Source organism: Telopea speciosissima, chromosome 1, assembly GCF_018873765.1.
Source record: "Telopea speciosissima isolate NSW1024214 ecotype Mountain lineage chromosome 1, Tspe_v1, whole genome shotgun sequence".
Classification (NCBI taxonomy): Eukaryota; Viridiplantae; Streptophyta; class Magnoliopsida; order Proteales; family Proteaceae; genus Telopea; species Telopea speciosissima.
The window spans coordinates 26,947,681-26,969,050 of record NC_057916.1 but is presented as its reverse complement, the minus strand read 5'-3'; the positions used below and the strand labels follow the sequence as shown (position 1 = coordinate 26,969,050).

General features: G+C 39.2%; 2 protein-coding genes across 2 annotated transcripts; one reads left to right on the top strand and one right to left on the bottom strand.

Moving 5' to 3' along the window:
* Positions 1-8,286: 8,286 nt before the first annotated feature.
* On the top strand, positions 8,287-9,776 carry LOC122659118 (clathrin interactor 1-like). Its single transcript, XM_043854269.1, has 4 exons — positions 8,287-8,514; positions 8,594-8,716; positions 8,832-8,993; positions 9,077-9,776. The coding sequence occupies exons 1-4, from the start codon at positions 8,360-8,362 to the stop codon at positions 9,573-9,575; spliced, it is 939 nt and encodes a 312-aa protein (XP_043710204.1). The 5' UTR covers positions 8,287-8,359; the 3' UTR covers positions 9,576-9,776.
* Positions 9,777-12,006: 2,230 nt separating this feature from the next.
* LOC122667754 (U-box domain-containing protein 33-like) lies at positions 12,007-20,733 on the bottom strand. Its single transcript, XM_043864167.1, has 8 exons — positions 20,597-20,733; positions 20,355-20,557; positions 19,886-20,004; positions 18,400-18,509; positions 14,946-15,483; positions 13,951-14,502; positions 12,742-13,464; positions 12,007-12,434 (listed from the first exon to the last, which is right to left on the bottom strand). The coding sequence occupies exons 1-8, from the start codon at positions 20,698-20,700 to the stop codon at positions 12,252-12,254; spliced, it is 2,532 nt and encodes an 843-aa protein (XP_043720102.1). The 5' UTR covers positions 20,701-20,733; the 3' UTR covers positions 12,007-12,251.
* Positions 20,734-21,370: the final 637 nt, after the last annotated feature.

Genomic DNA, 21,370 nt, shown 5'->3' with positions numbered 1-21,370 from the left:
AGTACCCAACTGCTGACCCCATCCAATACCAAGTCAACTTTGTTAATACTTACTGTTGTTTTGATCCATGGATTCCTTGTTCCTCGGGTCCCTTTACCGACCTTACATCCTCTACCACCCTGAATTTTGGTTTAGTTAAGGAATTTATTGTTAATTCTGATTGGAATGTTGAATTATTTTTTCTTTATTTCCCACTTGATATTGTTAATTGTATTTCTCATATTCATATTTTTAGAACTGACGATATCTGGAGATGTTCTTTTTCCAACTCTGAATCTTTTTCCATTCAACTTGCTACTAAGGTCTTTTCAAAGTCTCAATCAAATCCAAGCCTCTCTAAATGGTGGAAATTTTTCTGGAAACTTAATGTCCATCCAAAATTTAAAATGTTCTTTTGGTGTGTCTTAAATGCAGGACTCCCCGTCAATGCTGCACTAACAAAACGGATGGCGACTAAACCTACTTGTGTCTTATGTGGTTCTTGTGATGAGTCCATGTGCATCTCTTTCTATCTTATGATTGGACTAAGCGTATTTGAGCTTCTGGCCCCCTTGGGCTGAGAACAGAACTTCTTTCTAGCCCCTCATTGGCACAACTGTGTCTTTCCTTTTTTCCTCACTAGCTCCTTAGAAATAATCTTCAATTTGGTTTTATTTGGTTTTTATTATTACATGTTATTTTATTTGGGATGTAAGAAATAAAGTATTCCATGAATCAAACTTAACTGATCCCCATGTTGTGATGAGGTCTGTAACAAAGTGGATCCAGGATTTAAATATCCCCCCCCCCTCTAATCAATATTTCCCCAATGATAGTAATGCTATGGTTTTTCATAGCTGTATTTCCAAATACTACTTTTCTAACTTAGAACACTATTGTCCTGTATTAATATACGTAGGCCTTTTTGAACCTCAACTAAGATTAACAAGTTGGGCTTTTTGCATTGTCATAACTAGCCAAGCTGTTAACATATCTGGAGGTGTAATCAATTCGAAGGATATTTTGAAAGCGAGCCTTTCTAGGATTGTTCAAGGCTAGAAACAAGTTTCAGAACTAGGCATCATTATCTCAGAAGTTAGGAGTACAAACAAAGAATTGATCAAGCTCCTTTCCCGTAAATCCTTTAAAATTCCATGGCACTCCCTTTCTAAATTCTTAGAATTTGCTGGACTCATAGACAATTTTTCTAATATCTCCTTTAACTATTTAGATGAGACTCATGTTAAGCTTATGTTCATTAGTTTGACTAGGAAGATTTTCATTGAGCATAATGGCAATATCAATGAGAACTCTCTTGTAAATCTCTTTCGCTTTTAATATATTGTATTTTCTCATAAAAAATCAATCACAATTGTTTTTCCGGACTCACAAATAACACAAGTATTTTCATGAAATAACACTCAAACCCTAGTAGTTTTCTAGGCTCACTACTAACAATCTTTATAACCAATGTTCTTCCAATTAAGAGACTTACAAATGCTCAATAGCCATTTTTACAAAGAAAGCACTCTTGTTGGTGGATTCACAAATGAAGAACACTAATGATTCTTAAATTAAAGTTTTTGGGCTCAAAGATTCGATATTTCAATTATGTGCTTACATTCCTTGCTAACCTCCCTATCATTCTCGTAAATAGAAGAGGAAAAATGGCCTAAAATTAGATTTGTTGGAGTCTCTAGTAGCTCTTTTGGAGCCAAGCCAGTGGAGCTTCTGGTCTGTCCGATGGACCGGACTTCATCCGGATGGCCTATTTTGGGCTAGAAACTTGTGACTTTGGCTATTTTAACCTCGGGAGAATTTTCTCTGTGTCGGGGGTGCAGGCTGCACCCAGACACATGGGAGTGGGTGCAATGACCACCCTACCCCCTGAGTGGCAGGCCCATGTGTCTGGGCACAGCCTGCGCTGCGGTACAGAGAACATGAGCCCTTTAACCTCTACTATGTGTTGGTCAACATGCCAAGTCTTATATGCCAACTAAGTTCATATATTTCTCTTATACTAATATTAAACCATTAAGTCGATGATTGAGTGGCTTATTTTACTTGGTATTATGGGTCTAAGAGCTACCATGAGAATCAAATTATAATACTTAGGAATTATTATACGATATACATATTTGAATCTAATTCCTAATTCTTCAATAGCAAAGGTAGAATACTGCTTGTAGGTGTCCTTTTCCATTGAAGCTTTGAGGCTCTTTTATATTTTTTTGATTTTTTTTAAGTGATCAAGTTGGTCTTCAAATTGACTTTTCAACTACTTGCCATCTTGATGTTCAAGATTAAATTGATCTTCCAACTTGTGAAGCTTGATTGATGACTTTCTTCCATTTGTTTGGCATTATCTTCATACAATTTTTTGATGCTTCAGAGAATATTAATTCTAATTTGACACAACTTTTTACATTGAACAAACACAAGCTATTAATCACCAAAAACATTTACAAAATATACTATCTCGACAGTAATCAGGTTGGATTTGGCCAACAAAGGTAGGCCCAATTTTATAGTCTGCAATAATGAATGTAATCTAAGCTTATTTGCTATCATCTTGTAATTGACATTACGAAGATTGATGGGCCTAAAATTAAATGGATTGACATCCATGTTTTTGGGTATCAGAGCTATATTTGTAAAGTGAAAAATCAAGAATCTAAGGAGAGTGGCGTGGTGATCATTTCATTGCCTCATGTAAAAGGGCGTAGGGGATGCTACCGAGCAGTGTTCTTTTTCCCTTTAACCTTGTGGTGTAGAAGGTTCTCTGCCAAAATTTTGTGAGAGCTAATGAGGTGAGAGTTTGTTTAAGGGCAAAAGGTTTCTTTACAGTAGCGAACATAGAGAGTATCTCGACTTCAACATACAAATTGTATGCCGCTTGTAAGTGATGTGGTAATTTCAACCTTCCAGTCACCTAGGTAATGATGTGAATTGGCCACACATTATATTTCAAACTCATACTCTATCATATATCTCCTAATGTATGTCTATGTATCATTTTCACACTTGAAATTTTTAATGCTTTATTTTTCCATTTGGCAAACTCTATTTGGGTTGAATCTTTACATATAAGAGACATTTACATCTATCTATCTACAAAAATTCAACCTCATCGAATGTATCATGTGACATAAATTAGTGTCCTAGTATAAAGATACCCTCTATATACGTTGTTGGTGTGGAAAACCCATGCCACATTGATATTTGAGTAACAAAATAAAAACATTTTACAAACACATGCCAGTGAGTGGAAATTGGCCAATTAGTCTCGCACACACAAGGCAAAGCCCTCCAAGCCAAGGAGTCAGCTACGCTGCTAATCTGCCTAGAGATATGGTGAATGGAACAATTGTGAAATGTGTTACAAGTTGTTGAATATCCTTTAAAATGTTGAGGATATCAAAAGGGAAGAAATTCAAGATACCTTGCATTCGACATGTTTCAATAAATGAGTTTACTCTTCACAAAAAAAATAAAGACAACTTTGTCAGTGTATTTAAAACATGTTAAACAAAATGTATTTGGAACATGTAACTTCTTTTGACTACCCTTGTCTTGTTCTCAAAAGTTCTAGGTTTGCGGATTAAAAAAAAACGTAAAAGCATTTGAATTATACAAGTGGACTAATTCTCAAGAGTTGTCATTGTCTTGGACGTTTTTTAAGCACATTTAAAATAACAAAGTTTTATCCACTTGAAGGGAAAAATATATTTTCTTAAAAGGAAAAAGAATAATATTATAACTTATTGAAGAAAGTTTTCATCCACCCATATAAAGCATGTTTCATACACTATCTAAGGCCAATATATTTTTTGAAAAGGCAAAAGAATAAAATTATAACTTTTTTTTGGGTAGAATAATAAATTTATAACTTACTGGAGAAAGTTTTCTTTTTTTGGTAAACTTAATTTCAATTAAAGGCGCAGGACAAGCGCAAGGTGTCGGTCTTACAAAGATCGAGCAACCAAGGAGTGGGACATGGCCAGTTAGTCCTTCCTACTAGGGAGACCGCCTTCCGGGCCAAGGAGTCAACGACGCTGTTAATCTCCCTGGGAATATGAAAAAAGTTACAACTGTGGAACTAGGAGGAAATAAACTTTATATCTGAGAGGGAAGGTAGAGCCTCAATGGGTGCCGGCCCATTAGTTAAGATCAGTTGAATCGCCTCCAGGCTATCCGACTCCACTCGAACACCATCTATAACCTCCGATATACAGTAAGGAGCCCCACTCTAATTTCCAACAACTCCCCTTGCAGGACCGAAGTGAGAGAGGCTGGTTCCAAGATACAAGCAATGGTCTGACCCTTCCAGTCCCTAATGGTGAAGCCCAACCCACCTTTGGCATCCTTTAGGGTTGCATCAGTGTTGAGTAGAAACGTTCCTGGTTTGATAGCAGCTGCACTTGCTCAATCTGGGTGGGGCATATGAATAAGGGGACTAGGTGAACAGTGAGGTACTCTGCTGTTGGCTTGAGCAAACTCCTGAAACTGAGATTCAGCTCGTTAGAGAACCTTTAGGGGCAAGAGAACAACTCCATTAAATATGAACTCATTGCGAGCTTTCCATGGTTGCCAACATATAGCCGCCGCAAGCCCTTCCAATTCATGCTTATGCCCCTTATCAAGTTTAGACCAGCCATTCCAATCCTGGATAAATAGATGTAGCTGGGGATTATCAAGAGGAGGACAGTAGCCCAACTTTGAAGCAAACCAAACAGCACGCGCAAAGTTACAATCTAGCAAGATGTGGTCCACCGATTCAACCTTACTGCCACAACGCAGACATATTGGATCAACTGGAATTTGGCGCTTCATTAACTCAACAGCAAAAGCAACTCCCCTTGCACAAGCTCTCCACAGGAACGATTGCACTTTTGGGTGGGAAAAGCAGTTCCAAATCTTCTTCTAGACTGGAGTAGAGATCAATGGCTGCCTTGGGTTGGGATCCAAATCTTGCATCTCATCCAAATTACACAAAAAATGGTACGCCGATTTAGCCAAATATAGTCCATTCCGATTGCCTCCCCAAATTTGTCTATCCTCCATAGGAAACAAACTCAAGGGTATAGAGAGAATGGAATTTGCATCCTCATAATGAAAGCTATCCAAAACTAACACAATCTTCCAAGTCTGATTGGTGTCATCAATCAGGTCTGCAACCTGAATAACCTGAGCATTTGGATTGATGGGATGCCGAATCCTGAAACTTGGAGAAGATGGAATCCACCCATCCTCCTGAATATTGATCCTAGTTCCCTTACCAACTATCCAAAGTAAGCCTGCCTACAGGATGGGTTGGAACCCACAGCAGCTTGGAGGAAGCTAACTCGAGGATAGTAGATCTGCTTAAATAGAATAGCTAAGTGAGACTGTGGCTCCTTCCACAGTTTCCAAGCAATCTTCCCCAAAAGTGCCTTATTTTGAATCACTGGATCCCTAAACCCAAGGCCTCCCTTCTCCTTGGCTTTACACATGCGACGCTAGGATACCCAACATATAGGATTTCTCTTATCCCCTTCTCCCCAATAGAACTTAGCAGCTTGTTTTCTAAGCTTTGCATTATGAGACACCGGCAACTTAAAGTGTGAGGCTGCGAAGGTGTTCATTGAAAGCCCCACCGATTTAATCATCACTTCTTTCCCTGCCTTTGAAAGTAGATTTTCCTTCCAACCCTGAAATTTTCTAGAAGTTTTATCATTAGTTTCCCTAAAAAGATCAGCTTTGGAAGCCCCAAATTCCACCGGCAATCCCAAATATTTCTCAGTACCATCACCATAAGGGATTTTCAGAATACGGGAGAACCAACGTTTGAACTTCTGAGGGGTGTTGGGGCTGAATGTGAGACAAGACTTGGCATAATTTATACTCTGGCCACTAGCTGCACAGTACAGATAAATGCACTCTTTAAGGTTATGAATATGGGACACATTAACCTCCGAAAACACCAGGCTGTCATCCGCAAACAACAAATGAGACAGGGAGGGAGCTCGGTTACGAATCCGGATACCTTTAATAAAGCCAGCCAACTCTGCTTGTTCCAGCATTGCACTTAAGGCCTGAGAGCAAAGAACAAATAGTGTCAGGGACAAAGGGTCCCCTTGGCGAATGCCTCTAGATGGAAGGATTGCATCTTGCGCAATTCCATTCACCAAAATGCTATATGTAACTGAGGAGAGGATAGCCATAACCATGCTGACCCATTTAGAACAAAAACCGAATGCAAGCAGAAGTTTCTTGATGAAGGACCATTCCACCCGATCGTAAGCCTTCTTCATATCGAGCTTCAACGCCACCAATTTCGTCTTACCCTTCCTCCTGGACTTAATATAATGAAAAGCCTCATGGGTACTCAAGATATTGTCAGATATCTGTCGATCAGGAACAAATGCAGACTGGGCTGGAGAGATAATATCAGTTAGATAAATCTTGAGCCGTGAAGCTATAATTTTGCTTACAATTTTGGTTGACACATTACATAAACTGATGGGACGAAAATGATCAACCTTCTCCGGGTGATCAATCTTGGGAATAAGACACACATATGTAACATTGGAGGAAGTATTCATAATTCTAGAATTGAAGAATTCCTTAACAAACCTACATACCTCCAGTTTGACAATGTCCCAAATTTTTTGATAAAAAGCAGGGGGAAGGCCATCTGGTCCTAGGGATTTGAGGGGGGCCATAGAGAAAAGAGCTGATCGAACCTCCTCCTCAATTGGGATTCGGCACAGCTCTTCATTCATGACTTGATCCACCTTTGGGGTAATTGCTGATAACACCACCTGCACTGCTTCTGCATCACTACCTTCAGAGGAATAAATTGCAGCATATTGCTCTTGAATCTCCTTTATCACCTCCTCGCTCGACATACTCCACTTACCAGATCCCAGCTTAAGCTTGAGAATCTTGTTTCGATTCCTTCTCTGAATCGTAGATGCATGGAAGAATTTGGTATTGCGATCACCCTCAGAGAGCCAATGAATTCTGGACTTTTGTTTCCATAATATCTCTTCCCTTTTAAATTCCTCTTCCAGCAGTGAGTGGATCATAGCTTCCCTTTGTTGATTAGAATCAGAAGGTTGACTGTCCTGCAATAACTCAAGTTCTCCAAGGAGACTCGCTATCTTCTGATGAACATTACCAAAAGAAGATCTATTCCAAGCAGAAAATACAGATTTGCAATTTTGAGTTTTTAAATTTAAAATCTGAGAAGCAGTACCTGAAACAGGGACAGACCAGGCTTTGATAGCCATATCTTTGCATTCATCATGAGAGAACCACATGGCCTCGAATCTAAAGGGTCTAGCTTTGTAAGGCTTCGGTCCGTCAGTGTCAAGTAACTGGAGAAAGTTTTCATCCACCCATACAGATTATGTTTCAGTTCACATACTTATCTAGGGTCATTATTACTCTCCCCCACCCCTGCCCCTAAATTGATAATACCCTTTCTACTATTTCTTATACCGATCTTAAGACAGAGAATCTCATGAGCAAGAGATTCTGGATATACCTTAGTGTGGGAAAAGTGTCTCCTAAATTATTTAACATAACACATTATGAATAAGAGAATTATTCTTGTCCCACCAAAACCTTGCAAACAAACCCGACTATAAGAAAGTTTAGAAAAAAATATTGGTGGGGAAACAATTTTCTGTCTGGGATTGTGATCTACTCCGGCACTCCTATGTGTCTATCTCTCTCCTCCTCAAAACAAGGGGCATTAGTGTCTTTTTATCCACATATGTTATGGAAAATTGAAAATTCAAAATAAGACAATTAACTTTAACAAGTGGCAACGAAAGCCCATGAGTCTCATTGGTGACATGGTCATAGTATCATACAGAATTTATTCAAATTATATTTAATTAAATTTATCTAAAGCCAGACAAAAGTCAGTATTCAGCAAGGGACACGTTGTGTGAAGCGATTTATACAAGATAATATAAAATTAGAGAAAAGGGTGAAACTAAAAATAGTGATCTTTGACTTCCATCTTTCTTCTTACATAGGCTTATAGACGAAACTGAGCTTCTGAACTACCCCAAGCACTCATCTCACTTCGCTTTGATTGCAGTTCTAGTTTTGATTTTCCCCTTTTGAAATCGTCCTTCTAATATCCAAACCTTTTTCACCTTCCTCAAATCAAATTGTTCTTTCTTTTAACTTAAAATTTCTTACTTTAATTACCCATGTAATTGTTTGATTGTTCTTAGCTGTGTTTTTCCTATGACGTTTGCATTTCCAACTTTGAGAGAGAGAGAGATAGAGTGGGTGAAATTCGGAGTAGTTGTGTTTCCTGCTTACGCCATTCAAAAGTTGCCAAATTTTATTCTTCTTCCACAGTCGGTGAATCTTAAACATGTCAATCTTTGGAACCAGAGCGATCACCACCACCACCACCAACATCATGGGTTCCCCTTCCTTCCGTGAGTTCAAGAAGCAAGCTTCTTTCTTTCTCAAAGAGAAGATCAAAACGGCACGGTTGGCTTTGACTGATGTTACTCCTGCACAACTGTAAGTTTTTCTCTTTTTCTTCTTCTATGAATAATCCCTGTTTGATCTTTAGATGACCCGTTTGGGTTTGGTTTGAAAGTTTGACAGAAGAAGCCACAAATGAGAATCCATGGTCTCCTGACACACGAACTATGGGTTTGATATCGAGGGCTGCTTTCGAAATCGATGATTATTGGAGAATTGTGGATATTCTGCACAACAGGTTTCTGGATTTCCTAATCTTTCTAAGTATCTCTGTTCGTCTATTTGGTGTTTTTTCTCAAAATTCCCCAAGGAAAAGGGAAAGGGGGAAAAACTCTTATTTCTTTTATTTTCAGGTTGTCTAGATTTGACAGAAATAATTGGAGAATCGCTCACAAAGCTTTGATCTTACTGGAACACCTTCTGACCCACGGACCGGAAAGTGTTGCAGAGGAGTTTGAGACTGACAAGGATATTATTCGGGAGATGGAGAGCTTCCAATACATAGACGAGAGAGGGTCTGTACTCATCTGTAATCTTAAAATTGAATTCTCTGTATTCCTTTTCTGGGTTTGTTGTCTTGATCGTATTGTATTTGCAGATTCAACTGGGGCCTCACTGTCAGGAACAAATCCGAGAGGGTATTAAGGCTTCTGGAAAAGGGTTCACTTCTGAAAGAAGAGAGGAACCGAGCTCGCAAGCTAACTCGTGGAATTGAAGGGTTTGGAAGCTTCAGCCATCGCTCTTCCTCAACTGAAGCAACAACCTTCAGAGACTCATCCTTGAAAACGTATGAGAGGAGTTATTCACAGTTTAACGATCATGGGGACAATAATCGATTCTCCTTGGATTGGTCTGAAGAAGTTCAGAGTGAGATGATAAAGAAGCAGCTTGACACTAGCATCGATCTTGAAGAAAATAAGGATCCAACAGAGGAAGTTACTCCAGAACTTGAAAGATGGGACTGCAAACGGGAGTCAATACCTCTTTTGGATGATCAGAAAGATGAGATCAAGGTGGGATTTTCCATTGAAGAAGATCATCCATTCATCAATTCTAAACTACAAACTTCCAGAAACAAAATCTTGCTGGGAAGTTGAGCTTTACTAGCTAGAGCGTCTGAAACTAGTCCAAGTGGGATAGACACCTTGTCTGCGGGTTACACTTTACAGTAGATTCATGGGTTTAAATCTATGAGTTTCTTTATGTTGTGTGTTTATGAGAAAGAAGAGATGATGTATGTATTAAAGTTGTACATTTGATTACGAGAAGTGGACGAGCAGGAATTCTGTTTTGTGTGCGCAAGAATATTGCAGAATCATATTCACGTTAAACTCTAAAATCTGCTCTCTCTCTCTCTCTCTCTCTCTCTCTCTCTCTCTCTATATATATATATATATATATATATATACTCAATGGAACATCTCACAAGCTAAACCTTGAATTTGGGAAGACTTTCAAGCATCTCTGTGTTTTCTTCTATATGATTCTGTTATAATAGAGTAATCTTGAATATTCCGAAGCAGTAAAAGAAATTTTTTTCCATGGAAACCACAAAAAGTATCCAGCTCATACTGATTACAGAAAGGGTAACGGATTTCAGTTTCCATCTCCAGGACCAATAGACAAGAAAAAGTAATTCATTGAAAAGTAAAAACTATTACAGAAATGTTTCAATTTCATTCTAACATTTCTTGCCCAATGGAAACGGGTGCAAGAAAAAGTAATTCATTGAAAAGGGAAAGAGAACGTCACTTGGCCACACAGTGCACGCCGCCGCTACATCCAGAGACGGGGGTATGCAAAATAATCATCGCACCTTTGGTCATTTCTGTCTTTTCAAGAGGTGTGGTGACCATTACGAGTCAGGTGCAGGGGTGGCATGCTGTGCAACTGGGTGGCATTCTTTCTCCCATTGTAAAACTATTACAAAATGTTTCGATTTCTTTCTAACATTTCTTGCCCAAGTCCTAACATCAAGCCTACAATTTTGTTGCAAAAGTAAATTATTACTCATTGGTGGTGAGGGAGTGTGGCCTACGCCAGCAATCCCATGAGTCTATCTCTCTCCTCCCCATTTGAAAAGACACCCTTGCCCCCTTGTTTTAAGGAGGAGAGAGATAGACACATGGGAGTGCTGGCGTAGGCCACACTCCCATACAGAAAACTACTTCCCTTTATTTTTTTAGTGAGCAATCAAGAGGATAGTCCTGCAATAAACTGAGTTACGCTTCCGGGTATTTTATTTGGGAAAGAGAACAGTCACGTGTGGTGCACGGTCTCTGCGCATAGATAAAAGGCTGTGCAAAATGATCGTCGTGCTCTCAAAAATTTCTGCCTTTCCATGGAGGCACACTGGTTATTTTGTGTGGCCCTGAGTCTAGACGCAAGGCCATAGGCTGCACGCAATCAGGTACTGTTCTTTCTCTCATTTTATTTTTAGAGAAAAAAATTTCCCAATGGGCATATTTATAACAATGTGGCCAATAAAAACGTGGCCAAACAATTGTGCCACATGCAAGGGTGATTCAGACATTCTAATCATTGGATATATGGAGAATGAACTGATTTGCCACCTGAATTCGAACTCTAATCTCTTTAATCATGTAACTTCTCGCCTCATGTACTCCTTTTTAGTAATTCTTAAATTTTCAATACTTTAGTTTGTTGAATGGCCAACTCTTGAGCTTAAACTTTACATGACAAGGGACATTAAGGCCTATCTGTCTACAAAATTTCAGTGCCTCATCTGACTTATCATGTGGCAGAAAATAGGGACCCTAGCTTTATCCTACCATGTGGAAGAAAATGGGCACCTTTGCTTTATTTGAATTTGTCATCTTTGGCCACATGCTGAAAGCCAGGACCACTGGTGGATAGTGTGTTACTGCATAAGCCCCCACCCTGAATCGTTATCCTCTCCTGTTATAGCACGGTGCTGTAAGGCATTGTGCGGCGCTGCAGAGACCATGTGGCACAACAGATCCCACATGGTGCACATGGCCTCTGCAACCACCGTACGATGCGTTACAACACCATGCTATAACAGGAGAGGATAAAAATTTCCCCCACCCTTGTATTATCTGATTACAAGGGATGAATCTCCTAGGAAAGGATCCTCGGCTCTTGCCCATTTTCCTGGAAGGCTTCACCCTTAACAGCTCCTTAATTAGGCTATGTTTGGAAAATAAGAAAATAAGAAAATAAGAAAAAAAATTGATAAATGAAGAGAGAAAAAGACACAAAATTATCTTTATTTTCATCATTGCTTTTGTTTTATTATATTTTTCTTTTCCTCACAAACTATTTTCTTGTGTTCCAAATATAGCCTTAATGCCATTCCTCCAAAATCCAACAGACAGATACTACTACATTTCATTATATCAGCACATTCACAAATTTAATTTGACACTGCAACTGAGTCTTCAATCATCTGAATCAGGAATTCCAATTAGATCTTGTTAATTAGCCCACGACTCTAAATGACATGAAAGTCAGTGGCACATCGCCCAAATTACAAATGCTCGTTCAGCAAAATCAATTTGCACATTATCATCCTGCCCAGAAAAAAATTATACAGGAGGGCTGTCCATGAAGTTCGTTTCATGGTTGAACTATTTCCTAATTATCTAATCCTACTCGAGTTTTTGGAGCATCATACTCCATTCCACTTTCCCACTTTTCGTACAATACATCCCCACATACATATACAAAATAAAACATACATACAAGCTCATACATGCACATTTACAGTAGCTACACACAGTTACAGGATCTCATGACTGGCAGAGCCAGTCCTGTATAGCCTGTCGAAGCACATGGTTTGGAGTAAGATGCAAGTGGCTCAGCTTTAAATTGGTCATAGGAGAAGTATCATGTCCATCTTCCAACCATTCTCGAATGGCCTCGCCTTCATAGGTAAAGCCATCTGCTGCCACATGAGGATCATTCATTATCTCCTGCAAGCACAAGGTTGAAGTGTAAGCAGTAAGCAACAATAGACATAATATGACAAAACTTGATTCTAAAGAGTGAGATCCTTTGCTCTTTCAGAGGATTCTAATTGTTATTTTCTTAGAGATAAAATTTGTCAAGAAATAAAAGTCAAGTCATAGGCAACAGGTGACTTCATCCTACTGGATGACTCCTCCACCCTCTAGGGCTTAGGGGCCATGATTTTTCACTCGTACTGAACATTAGTTACCACCACCAAAGCCATGAAATCTTGGGCCTAGTCTCTGCAATGCAAGGTTATAAACCACTCACCCTAAGTATTGGACACAAGAAAAAAGAAGGCACAGGCAGCTCATCGGGAACATGTAACTGATCAAGCTCCCTCACCATTGTTGGTGTCAGCTCTGGCCTATCCCGACTGTTCAATTCACAGCATTGTAAGCCCACATCCACCAATCGCTCTGCCAGAAATGTAGGCCATTCTCCAGCAGATGTGTCCAAAATCGATGTCAGCTTCCCAGACAACAAAGCCCGACGCACCTCATTGGTTAGCCCCAACGGAGGCCTACCAGTGAGTAGCTGTAGAATAATGATCCCAAAAGAGTAGATGTCAGACTTTGGTGTCAGATTTCCATTCCGCTGCAACTCTGGATCTGTATATGGGAATGAGCTCTTCGGCTCTGTATTACTGCGGAAACTTGGAAAATCAACACTTTCCTCAGGGACAAGCCTGCAAATCCCAAAATCTCCAATTTTGCAGTTAAAGCATGAATCAAGAAGGATGTTTTCAGGTGTCAGATCCCCATGGATGATTTTTTCAGGTTTGGAAGAGTGCAAGAAGAGGAGGGCACTTGAAATTTTGGCAGCAATTCGTGTCCGGGTCTTCCAAGTCAAGGGAGGAGTGTTTCGTTTCCGGAAGAGGTGATCTTGGAGGCTCCCATTTGGTAAATACTCATATACAAGGGACCAGGCATCTGAGCATGCACCAATCAAATTCACCAAATTGGGATGTCGTAGTTTGCTAAGAACTAGAACCTGAAAGCATGAAAACACGAGATACTTTAGAGATATGTGGCAACTAGAGGCACATTTTAACATCCAGTTGTAATGCACATTCTCACTACAAATATATTCCTTATTCTAGTCAGTAAACTAGGGGAGAGTACAGGATCAGGAAAGAAGAACCATAACCCAATCTCCGTAGCAGACATTCAACGTATGCTAGACAGTCAATCCAATCATTTGATTATCACATTGTCCACGACTGCCGGTAAATTTATCATGACTGGTTGAGGAAGGTTTTAGAGACTTGAAGTTTGGATAATACCCCATAGCCCCATGGTATCTGTCAAACGGTTGACCCAAAAAAATGCATAGTCACACATAGTAGCTAGGGCATGGGGAAAGGCAGGAGAGATTAAATTATTTTCTAGTCCCACTGAATCCTTTAGTGTAATGTATAATGGAGTATTTTCTTATAAGTGTAAATTTCTTTTGGTGGAGAGAGAGAGAGCAGTTCACCTCTTGTTGAAACTCTGATTGGCATTGCATGTTATATGGATGCAACTTCTTTATAGCAACACTTCGGTTAAAAATCTCTCCCTTGTAAACACATCCATACCCTCCCTCCCCAATCTTAAAGCTCTCCGAAAAGTTGCATGTTGCAGTCTGAAGATCTGATAAAGAAAACTCTGTGAACTCGAGAGATTCATTGAAAAACTGTATGAACCTATCACAGTTAGGCACTCCAGTATGTCCACGACCTCTACACAGTTCCAGCTGATACATGGCTTCCTCTTTTTGCTGTTGCAGCTTCTCCCTTTCATCCTGGAGAGTTTCAAGGGATTCTTGGATGAACCTAAACTCTCCAGCAGCTTCTTCTCGCCGATGAGTCGACCGCCGGAGATGAATATCAAGAACAGCTACATTTGTCATCATCTTCTGTAGGTCTCTAGTTACTTCTTCTCTTTGCTCCAAGAGCTTTTGTTGTTGCTGTCTAGTAATTCTTAGTATGTCTTCAACTTCCTCTCGAAGCTTAGTTTCACGTGCACGGGCAGCATCAAACACCTTGACCTGGTAGGAGCAGGGAAGGAGATTATAACAGAGAGGAATATACTTAACACCTTGTGGAATTTCTCAGAATCCTTAAGACAATTAACTTAAAAAATGATACAGGGGCCAGATATTTGGAAGAAAAAAAAATCATAGAAGTTTCATTTGAAATATCACTTGACCTTAAAAGAATTTGCAGGATATTATTTATGAGACATTCAAATTCTGAATTTTAACAAATTTTCATTTTTACAGGCAAGTTTTTGTAAACCCCCCAACCCCCTCCCCCCCACCCCCCCCAAAAAAAAAAAAAAAAAAAAAATCAACACTAGCACAAAGAAAGTAAAAGAAAACTCCACCTATAATTTTACTCAGACTGTTCCCAATAAAACGATAAAGTTGAGATTTCAGAATCTCCAAAAATTCTCTGAAAATAAAGCAAAGAAAATCAGGTCAATTTCTACCTTGTTAATAGCTTCAAAAGCTTCTGCTTCAAAATTTTTGCAATTCACTAGCTCTGCAAATGCCTCATTATTTACTGTCTCGGCTTGTCTCATCACTTCATTATGCTGATTATACAAAACTTCTTCCTCTATCTTTGAGTCACAATCTGATGGCAACAATCTTTCAGATGACAAAGAATCAAACTGATTGGTGAAACAGGATCCACTGGTAGATGAATCAACTTCCATTTTATCTGGTTCTGAATGAACCTGGTTTTTGACTCCAAAGCAAAGTATACCAGTATTGGAAGAATCAGTCTGAAGACTCGTATCGTTGGTTATGAGCTCACCAACGAGATTATGTGACAAACTAGAGCTTAATCTCTCAGAAAGTACAGTATCAGGTGGACTGAGAACTGACGGGAAAATAGTCAGTCCTTCAGAAGCCTCCCTTGTCCAGACATGTTTCCTTTTGTTCACAAACCATATTTCACAGAATGGAGCTGCATTTTTGGCTGCAAAGTTGGCTTTGCTTGAGGTTTTCTTCACCTTCATACAACTGTATTGCATCCATTAGAATTGTCAACTTGCAGAAAGAACACATCAAACACAAAGATGCAGCACAACGTTTACAGTCTAATAGATTTACAACCAAAATCATCCTTACTCCTTAGTAGGAAAAGGAAAGAAAACCCAAAAGATTAAGCTTCCTGTGGAAAATGTAATCACATATTTTTTAGTACCCTATCCTCTTTTTCCTGGTACGCAAGTAGGTACGGGGTGAGAGTGTTTTAGTGTACATAAGGCTGAAGACATTTACCAATTTTCTACAAGACACACTCACACACACACAAACAAACAAACAAACAAACAAAAAACAACTGTATTTTGGGTATAAGACCTATCAATAAACAATAAAGTTGTTACCAACTTTTTTTATTTTTTTTGGTAGAAAACGAATTTCAAATGTTTCATCACCATGTTGGATTCTCACCATATATAATGAGTGTCCCGCCATAGCAGAGTCTAAAAGTCCAAAACAGACATTTTCTCTCCAACACTGTATGCCACTATATTTTTCATGACGCAAAGGCAATCTGCCTTGGCGAGGCTAAGGTGCCCAACATAAGCGCCATATGTCACATCCTTAGCTATATTTCCCGGGTATTTGTCATATTATAAGTCTATATATGTAAAACATAGGATTCTAAAGGTTGAAAACAAGAAAATATAAGAGAGGTAAAAAATATATTATAGGAACATATAAGGCTAGAAATGAGAAATGGTTGAAATCTATAACATTGAAAGCAAGATCATTAGATTTTCAGTTTGGGTGACTTCGCAAATAACACGACTGGTTGCCTTGGACCTAAAGGGACATCTTGTTGGGACACCTTGACTGCTTGACAACCCCATGTATGACAGTTCCCAATCTCCACTTATGAAGAAAGAGGACAACCACAAAACAAAGCTCTGATTCCAATTTGATGTAGACATAGAGTTCCACAACAGTTTCCAGTCCACAAATAGTGCAATCAAGCAAACTACAAACCCAGCAGAGTATTTTGTTATAGAAGAATAAAGGACAATAGCTGCTGTTTGTGGCAGAATAGCAATCCTAGCAAGCATGGGAATTGCTAAAAACTAGAGTTTAACAAGCTGATATTAAGATTAGGTTTTGGTAGGAATGGTGGAGAATGGCAGCAATAGGCTAGGTTTGAGAGATTGGGGTATAGTGGGCTGGAGTTGGTCCTGCTACTGATGGAAAGCAAGTAGACAGCATGGCTAGGGTTTGATGGTAATTAATGAAGCTGTTATAGGCTTGAGTATAGCAGGTAACGGGGTACCGTTATAGTGGTTTGATGATGAAAAAAATGAGGGAAGATAGACTGGTTGTGTAAACTGGCATGGACTGTAAACATGTTTAAGAAAATAGAAAGTACAATGAAGAAAAAGTAGATCTTGTAGAAAAGAGAGAAGACAGTACCCAGGAAATCCACCTTAAAGAGGGAAATTGAGGGGCGGAAAAGTTGGGGGTGAGAGGAATAACTTCATTTACACATTCATGGGGCCACATGTTTTATACAGTTGCTGCCCAGTCAAAGTCTCTAAAAAACTATAATACCATAGCTACCTGTCCCATCTTATAAAACTACTTAACAGAAGTTTAGTTTTATGAACCTCCTCCAAAGTAGTTGGTCAGCAAAAAGAATGCACAAAATATCTTGTATCTATTAATTAGACAATTGCCCCAAGTAACACAAAGCTACACAGAAGAGACCCAAAACTCCAAAAAGACTTGACTTTGATCTAATTTCTTCTTCCTTCTCCCTAGGGAAACATGTGGGGACACATATAAACAACAAACTGTTCCCTCTTGTGGAAACATGCCTGGAACCTTCTCTTTTCACTCTCAAAAGGAAATTATTATGTTCACATAATCTGATCGGTAACATTGAAGTTTTTCACACTATTTGATGTGTAGGGAAGACAACTGGTTGGGTTGCTTCTATATGAGTTGGGGCTACTCTGACCACTGACCTAAAACCTAACCTTTAAACCCACAGAAGGGGATGGGCCACCAGAAATTATATTAGAGAGGAGGGGGGGGGGGGGGAGGAGAAAATAATAGGAATAGTAAGATGATCAAGCTCAAGAATTTGATAACTGCAAGTTATCATGATACAACTGTTATAAAAATGATATTAATAATAAAAGATTGCAAAGAAAATGAGACTAATAGAAAAGTAGGTCGTATTTCCATGCAGCTAAGACATTAGGAATCATCTCCATCATGTTACCATCTTTCACAGCAAAAAAAATGAACCATCATTCATATCACAAGCAGCAACAGTTTTTGAGATTAAGAAAAAAAGATGTAATAACACAAATGCTGATAATGGATAGGATAGAGCAAAAGGAGACATGAGTACGTAGGATCTCTCTCTCTCTCTCCATAGCGAGAAAAAGTTAAGTTCAATGAGTGCAGTGATCCCATTGGGTTGGGCTGGTCAGCCTGAACCCGACATGTTACATAGACCATATCTGACCCTAATATTACCACATCCCCACCCCTTATCAATATGATACAGCCATAAAGGACCCCAGCATTAAAGTCACATGTCAGATGCATTTGAAAATGCCCAGAACAATTAATAATTAGTTAACCTTAATTTTCAACCTAAAGCCTAACACTTACCAATACAGGCCCTTCCCAACTTGGGCAATTCACATTTGAATAATTTTAATATCGAAAAAGTTTTCTTATCTGGAAACTATGTGTTCAATCTCTATTTGGGGGGAAAAACAAATACGTCATATTCCAGACTTCAGGTTTCCAGCATATGAAACTCAAAAGTAATTAGTAAGATTGCTTGTCCAAGGGCCACATAAATAAACAACAAAGCCGAGAAAAGACAAAAGATCATTTTCTTGCAAACTAAGTTAGATCCAAATGAGAAGAGGAAACACTTACTGATCTGGCACCGCCCCCATAACAAGCTTCCTAATACTATGTTTGTTCACCAGATCAACAATGCCTTTCTTAACTTGTGCAGCTTCAATGGTGATGACTCCTGCTTTCACCTGAAAAGTACCAGCTTCATAAGAGTTAAACTCGGCAAATAAAAACATTCCAACTAGCAGGAAACACTGAAAGCACTTGAAATGATGATCAACGAAAGAGGTTCAATTACTCTTCGGAAAAAATGATAGGAGTTTGTCCATGGATCCTTCTGAATGGATCAAATTTCACCTCTCCAATTACAGATACTTTAATGAATGGATCCAACTTCCTCTCTAATCTCACGTAATTTAATAAGTGAAATTCTAAGTTTAACTGAAAAATGGCCATCGCTTTAATTTCTCCCAATTATCGTCAACCCCCACCCAAAAAAAGAAATCCAAAATTCCTAAGTTTTTGCAAAATTCCCAAATTACCTCAGCGTAATAAAACCTGAACTTTTCCAGAATACCTACTTTTTTAAAATTGAGCCCTATGGTATGGATTGCTATTTACATTGCTGTCATCTCTTTTCCAAGGACATCCAACTCCTGAGGGAAAGGGATGGGAGACTCTGTGGTGTCCTCGCCACTTGCACTGCCTAACTGCCAAAGAGCCATGAATACCCCTTCCTCCTGAACAACTCCAAAATCCCGAGTTGGAAGGATAATCCTGCTTCCAAGCCCTCCTTTGGATTTTTTTCTCGCAGTTTACTCTAGATTGAGGATCACGAACATCAGCAATTACCATGAGATAACTCTTGTACATGTACCACTCAAATTCATATTCATTTATTTGTTTACAAATGTCCTCCCAAATCTCTCTCCAATCATTGTCCATTGCAGATAGACAAACCCAGGCTTTACAATGAAAATGCTTACCACAGCATTGTCATTCTGATGCCTTGAATTCCAAGAACTGTGAATCGGTGATCAATTTTACCTAGATGCACCAGGGAAATATTTTATGTGCAAATTTCAGTGGTCAGATATTCCTGCACTGATCTCTCTCTCTCTCTCTCTCTCCATACACACACACACAGTTGTCCAACCACTGATGTAACAAGCAAATGATCCACCACACCAGTCAAATATGGCCTCTCTCTTTTCACTCAGAAGACCCCCCTTCCTCTAATAGGTGCAACATCACTTCATTCAAACAACAGGACGGGAGATGGGGAGGGAGCTGAGCCTAATCGTTCGTAAATTTTCATTGTGTGAACCTATACACCCTAAAATTTCTTCTGCTCAAATTCGGAATGCAGATGGAAAATTTTGAAGCCTAGATTGTAATAATAGTGGGGGTTTGGAACTAAACATTTCACGACAGTATATTATTGATTTATAAATATCAAGGGGTGAATATAGAGACATAATATGGAGTTATGCTACATTTACCGTTACCAAGCTACGAGTAGAGGGGAGGGGGGGAAGAAAAGAGTTGTCGGAGAGAAAATCACCTGGGCTTTCCAGCAAACGGTCAAGTAATTGAATAGAAGCTTCCTTGTTTGTTCGATCTCCTCTTTTCGAAAAGCAGATACCATTTCCTCGTTTGCTTGGCTTGCAGGCAGTTTTCCTACTGCAAGTACCCCCCAAAAAAAAGTAATACGGATTGTCAGATTGCCGCTAAAAAATGTCCGAAAATAGTCGGTCATGAAACAAATACTGAGGGGAAGGAAGAATACAAGTCATAACCACACAGTGATAAACGCCCTGCAGAGCAAATCTTAGCAATTATAAGGAGAAATTAGATGAGCCCTCAAAAGCAAATGATAAAAGGGAGATCGAGAAAGACAAATCATCTATAAGCAGTCAATTCAAACTAAAAGCCTTGTCACAGCAACCAATTTGAATCCAGAGTTGGAGAAGAAATCACGTAGGAAAAACGAAAAGAATCTAAATTGTCACAAGGGAAAAAGAAGAACATACATAGGGTGGGAATGGTGGGAGACGGTTGATGAACATGAAGGAGAATGATCTCTCGGCAGCCGAAATGCTGAAAACAAAAATGAAGCAAAGACAAGCTTTTCTCAACGGATTTCCCAACTGCAACTGTGATTCTGCCACCAACTTCTTCCGTGAATTCAGGCAGCCCAGAGACCTCGGCAGCAACACGATGATGATGATGATGGTGGTGGTGGTGGTGGTGGTGGTGGTGGTGGTGATGATCGCGACGAGAGAAGATGGACGAAAGAGAAATCGTCGGAGAATAGAAGCCATGGGAGAAGTGGTTCCCGGCGAGCCGAGGAGGAGGGGTGGGTGTCAGCAGCTCCATCTTTGGAGTCCTATTCCGTCGATTTGATTCTACTTTCTAGTTTCAAGTTTCTAGTTTCTACCCTTCTAAATATCTCAGCTAATTACTTCTTTCTTTTATTATTAGTATTTTGACTATATTATATTATTGATATTTGATAATGAGTCACGGAGATATGATTATTAGTTATTAGTTATTAGGCAGAAGAGAAACTTGAGTGAGAAATACGGAATTTTGGACGTTGGGAAGTTCATCGTTTAACTGTTTAAGGTATCGGAAATCGGATTGGGATCGGTATTGCTCGATACCAATTCGATACTGGATCTCTGTGAATCGGTTTGGATCGGTATTGGTTTCAATATGGTATCCGCTGTAATGGCTGATACACATCGATATCATCGGAGACCGATGCTAACTGGATCGATTGAATCGACCAAAAATAGAAGTTTTTAATTAAGAAACCACCTTTTGATCATGGATCGGTCCGAAAAACGATCTGTTACAATCTAGCATATTGATATTGATATCGATATCAGCAAAGATCGATACCATCCAATATCGTATTGTTACAACCTTGATCCCCTTTGATCAAGTAGGACATGAGTTTCTCTCACACAGTGATTTTGGTCTGTTGACAATCTCTTCTTAATCTTTGAAGGACTGTGTTTTTTTTCCTACACCCACAATCAAC

Coding starts and splice junctions, on each gene's coding strand:
- LOC122659118 (XM_043854269.1), top strand. CDS start 8,360: ATGTCAATCTTTGGAACCAGAGCGATCACCACCACCACCACCAACATC. Junction 8,515..8,593: donor GATGTTACTCCTGCACAACT/GTAAGTTTTTCT, acceptor TTGGTTTGAAAG/TTTGACAGAAGAAGCCACAA. Junction 8,717..8,831: donor GTGGATATTCTGCACAACAG/GTTTCTGGATTT, acceptor TTTTATTTTCAG/GTTGTCTAGATTTGACAGAA.
- LOC122667754 (XM_043864167.1), bottom strand. CDS start 20,700: ATGGAGCTGCTGACACCCACCCCTCCTCCTCGGCTCGCCGGGAACCAC. Junction 20,005..20,354: donor TCCCACCATTCCCACCCTAT/GTATGTTCTTCT, acceptor GGGTACTTGCAG/TAGGAAAACTGCCTGCAAGC. Junction 13,465..13,950: donor AATCAGAGTTTCAACAAGAG/GTGAACTGCTCT, acceptor TCATGCTTTCAG/GTTCTAGTTCTTAGCAAACT.